This window comes from Neopelma chrysocephalum, unplaced genomic scaffold (genome assembly GCF_003984885.1).
Source record: "Neopelma chrysocephalum unplaced genomic scaffold, ASM398488v2 Primary Assembly neopelma1_87631, whole genome shotgun sequence".
Classification (NCBI taxonomy): Eukaryota; Metazoa; Chordata; class Aves; order Passeriformes; family Pipridae; genus Neopelma; species Neopelma chrysocephalum.
In genome coordinates this window covers 723-3,591 of record NW_020916966.1, presented here as the reverse complement: position 1 = coordinate 3,591, position 2,869 = coordinate 723, and the positions used below count along the sequence as shown (strand labels likewise).

The 2,869-nt window shown below is 55.1% G+C and overlaps 1 protein-coding gene across 1 annotated transcript; it reads left to right on the top strand.

Moving 5' to 3' along the window:
• Positions 1–349: 349 nt before the first annotated feature.
• Positions 350–1,090, top strand: LOC113979696 (zinc finger protein 239-like). The gene is made up of 3 exons (XM_027707009.1): positions 350–506; positions 615–676; positions 746–1,090. The coding sequence occupies exons 1-3, from the start codon at positions 350–352 to the stop codon at positions 950–952; spliced, it is 426 nt and encodes a 141-aa protein (XP_027562810.1). The 3' UTR covers positions 953–1,090.
• The last annotated feature ends 1,779 nt before the right edge of the window (positions 1,091–2,869 follow it).

The window sequence follows — 2,869 nt, the reverse complement described above, 5'->3', positions numbered from 1 at the left end:
GGAGAGGCCATTTTGAAGGGCTCCACGGTGCAGGAAGGCAGCAGAGAGGAAAAGGGCCAGAGATCCCCCCTGCAGGAGGGGCTCCAAAGGCAGCCCAGGGTGCTCTGAGGAGGAAAGACCCAGCCTGTGCCGGGAAGGCAGCCGGAGCTTGAGGCGGGGTTGTGACCTGGTGGTCCCTGAGCAGCCTCCCAGCAGGGAAAAGCCCTTCTGGTGCTTGGAATGTGGGAAAAGCTTTAGGAAGAGCTTCAACCTCCTCACCCACCAGCACATCCACACTGGGGAATGGCCCTACACATGTGGGCAATGTGGGAAGAGCTTCAGCCAGAGGTCCCACCTGATGTGACACCAGATGATCCACACTGGGGAACGACCCTACACATGTACGGAATGTGGGAAGAGCTTCCGCCAGAGCTCAACACTCCGCATCCACCAGCACATCCACACTGGGGAATGTCCCTACACGTGTAGGGAATGTGGAAAGAGCTTCAACTACAGCTCCAGACTCTGCAGACACCAGCTCATCCACACCGGGGAACGGCCCTACAAGTGCTCGGAATGTGGGAAGAGGTTTCAGACCAGCTCAGATCTCCTGAAGCACCAGCGGATGCACACAGATGAGAGGCCCTTCCGCTGCACCGACTGCAGGAAGGGCTTCAAGTACAACTCCCACCTCATCGTTCACCAGCTCATCCACACTGGGGAACGGCCCTACAAGTGCTTGGAATGTGGGAAGAGGTTTCAGACCAGCTCAGATCTCCTGAAGCACCAGCGGACGCACACGGATGAGAGGCCCTTCTGCTGCACTGACTGCGGGAAGGGCTTCAAGCGGAACTCTCACCTCGTCAGGCACCGGCGCATCCATACCAGGGAGAGGCCCTACAAGTGTGGGGAGTGTGGGAAGAGCTTCACCAACAGCTCTGCCTTGACCTCACACCAACGAACCCACCAGTAAAGGAAGCCCTACCAGTGTCCCAACTGCGGGAAGAGCTTCCGTTGCTTTTTCCACCCTGAATGAACCCCCTGATGGTGAGGCAACCCCTGGAGTCCAGTGACTGTCAGTCCATCCCTTTCTACCACAAAGGGCCAGTCCCCTTTCACGGTGGTACGTTCTTTCAACAGAACCTAACTTAGTGGTGTGTGGAGATTCCTGCCTTGGCTGGGGACCCCCTCAAAGTCAGTCTTTGAGGCTGAGAGCAGAGATCTCCCCATGAGCGTTGGTCTGGGGGAGTTCCATCCATCTCCAATTAAGAATTTTTGCTTTTGTGCCAGCTTTAGTAGAAATGCTTCAACAATTGCTTTAGTGTAGAGCACTGTCCTATCTTATGCTGTACTACTGGTAGTTTTAGTGTTTCTCTTGTGCAGTAAATAATTCTGATGAAGATCTTATCTCTGATCATTTGTGACCCCAAATAATTCATTTCTATCAATAGATCTGACTTGCCATCATTAAAAGCTGGGGGACAAAAGTGTTTCAGTCACACCTCTGTAATTCCTCTAAACTGAAAGTGTTGGCATAATCAAAGGCTGAGATTGGATCCAGCAGCCCCCAGCACCCCACAGGAAGTTGGGAGCTCAGGGGGGCCACCCCTTTTGCCAACCCTCCTCTGCCCAAAGACCCCCATGGGACCATCCATCCTGCCAGACTACCCTCCCTTTTCCACCCTTCTCCCTGTTCCTCCAGTTTTTTCATTGTCCTCTTAATCCACAGCCCCCCCCAAGATCAGTTTATGATTCCCAACCCCCAGTTTTTTCCTCCCTCTCCACCCCTTCCACATCATCCCCCCACTCCCCAGCCCTCTCATGCTCAGTTTGGGGGTCCCACCTTGCCCTTCCCCCGCTCTTCTTGTTGCGGCCCACAGTGAAGTGGCCGTGCCGTGGCCGAGCGACCGACAGCAGGGATTGGTGGCGGTGAGAGGGCAGCGAGGCAGCGGGAGAGCAGGAGAGAGCCCCTCGCTGACATCACAGACACCCCTGAGAGCGCCAGCGGCTGCAACCCCGCGCTGGGCTGCGAGAGCGGGAACAGCCCGGCACAGCTGCAGCAGCAGCGAGGCAGCCCCGGGACAGAGCGGGAGCAGGGACCGTGCGGGAGCCGGGGCTGGGCAGCGGGAGTGGCGGAGCCGGCCCGGGAAGCGGCGGGAGCGGCGGAGCCGGCCCGGGAAGCAGCGGAGCGGCGGCAGACCCGGCGCGGCAGTCGGGAAGAGAGGGAAGGGGAGGCGAGGTGCGAGCCTGGCCTCCGGTGTCCCCCCGTGTGGGCGGCTTTCTGTGAACCCCCCGCTCTCGGAGGCAGCCGCTGGGACAGGGCTTGTCCTGGCACGGGACGCCAGGCTCGGAGTCGGCAGCGGCCGGAGCAAAGCGGCACCACCCCCAACCTTCTTTTCTTTTTTCTTCACAGCCCGAGTTAGCTATATTGAGATTTGGGTTTAGTTCCTTTACAAGTTCTTTGTTCATATGCCAGTTAAACCTGACTGCTTCAGGCAAACAGAACGCTGCCAATGGAGAGGTAGCAGATTTTTTTTCCTTTTTTCTTTGCAGCCTGAACTAAGAACTATTCTTTCTATTTTGCAAAGCCTTTTTATTCATGTAGTAACTAACCTAACAGTTTAATTTCAGTGCGTGGACGCTGCCAGCAGAGAGACAACAGGACAACCCTTTTTTCCCTCACCCCCCACCTCCAACTAAGAGAAAAAAAGGGGGAATACAGAAGAGCAGGTTCAGGAAATGGCCTTGCTAGCTGTTTTCTGAAGTTGTTTACCTGAAGTAGCCAAAATTGTTTTGAGATGCAAGCATAAGCATAACAAAGAAATGAAGTTTTTAAAGTTTTTTGCAATAACTATCGACAAGTTCTCTTTAAAATCCAAAGCCTGTTAAC

Coding starts and splice junctions, on each gene's coding strand:
- LOC113979696 (XM_027707009.1), top strand. CDS start 350: ATGATCCACACTGGGGAACGACCCTACACATGTACGGAATGTGGGAAG. Junction 507..614: donor CAACTACAGCTCCAGACTCT/GCAGACACCAGC, acceptor GGATGCACACAG/ATGAGAGGCCCTTCCGCTGC. Junction 677..745: donor AGTACAACTCCCACCTCATC/GTTCACCAGCTC, acceptor AGGTTTCAGACC/AGCTCAGATCTCCTGAAGCA.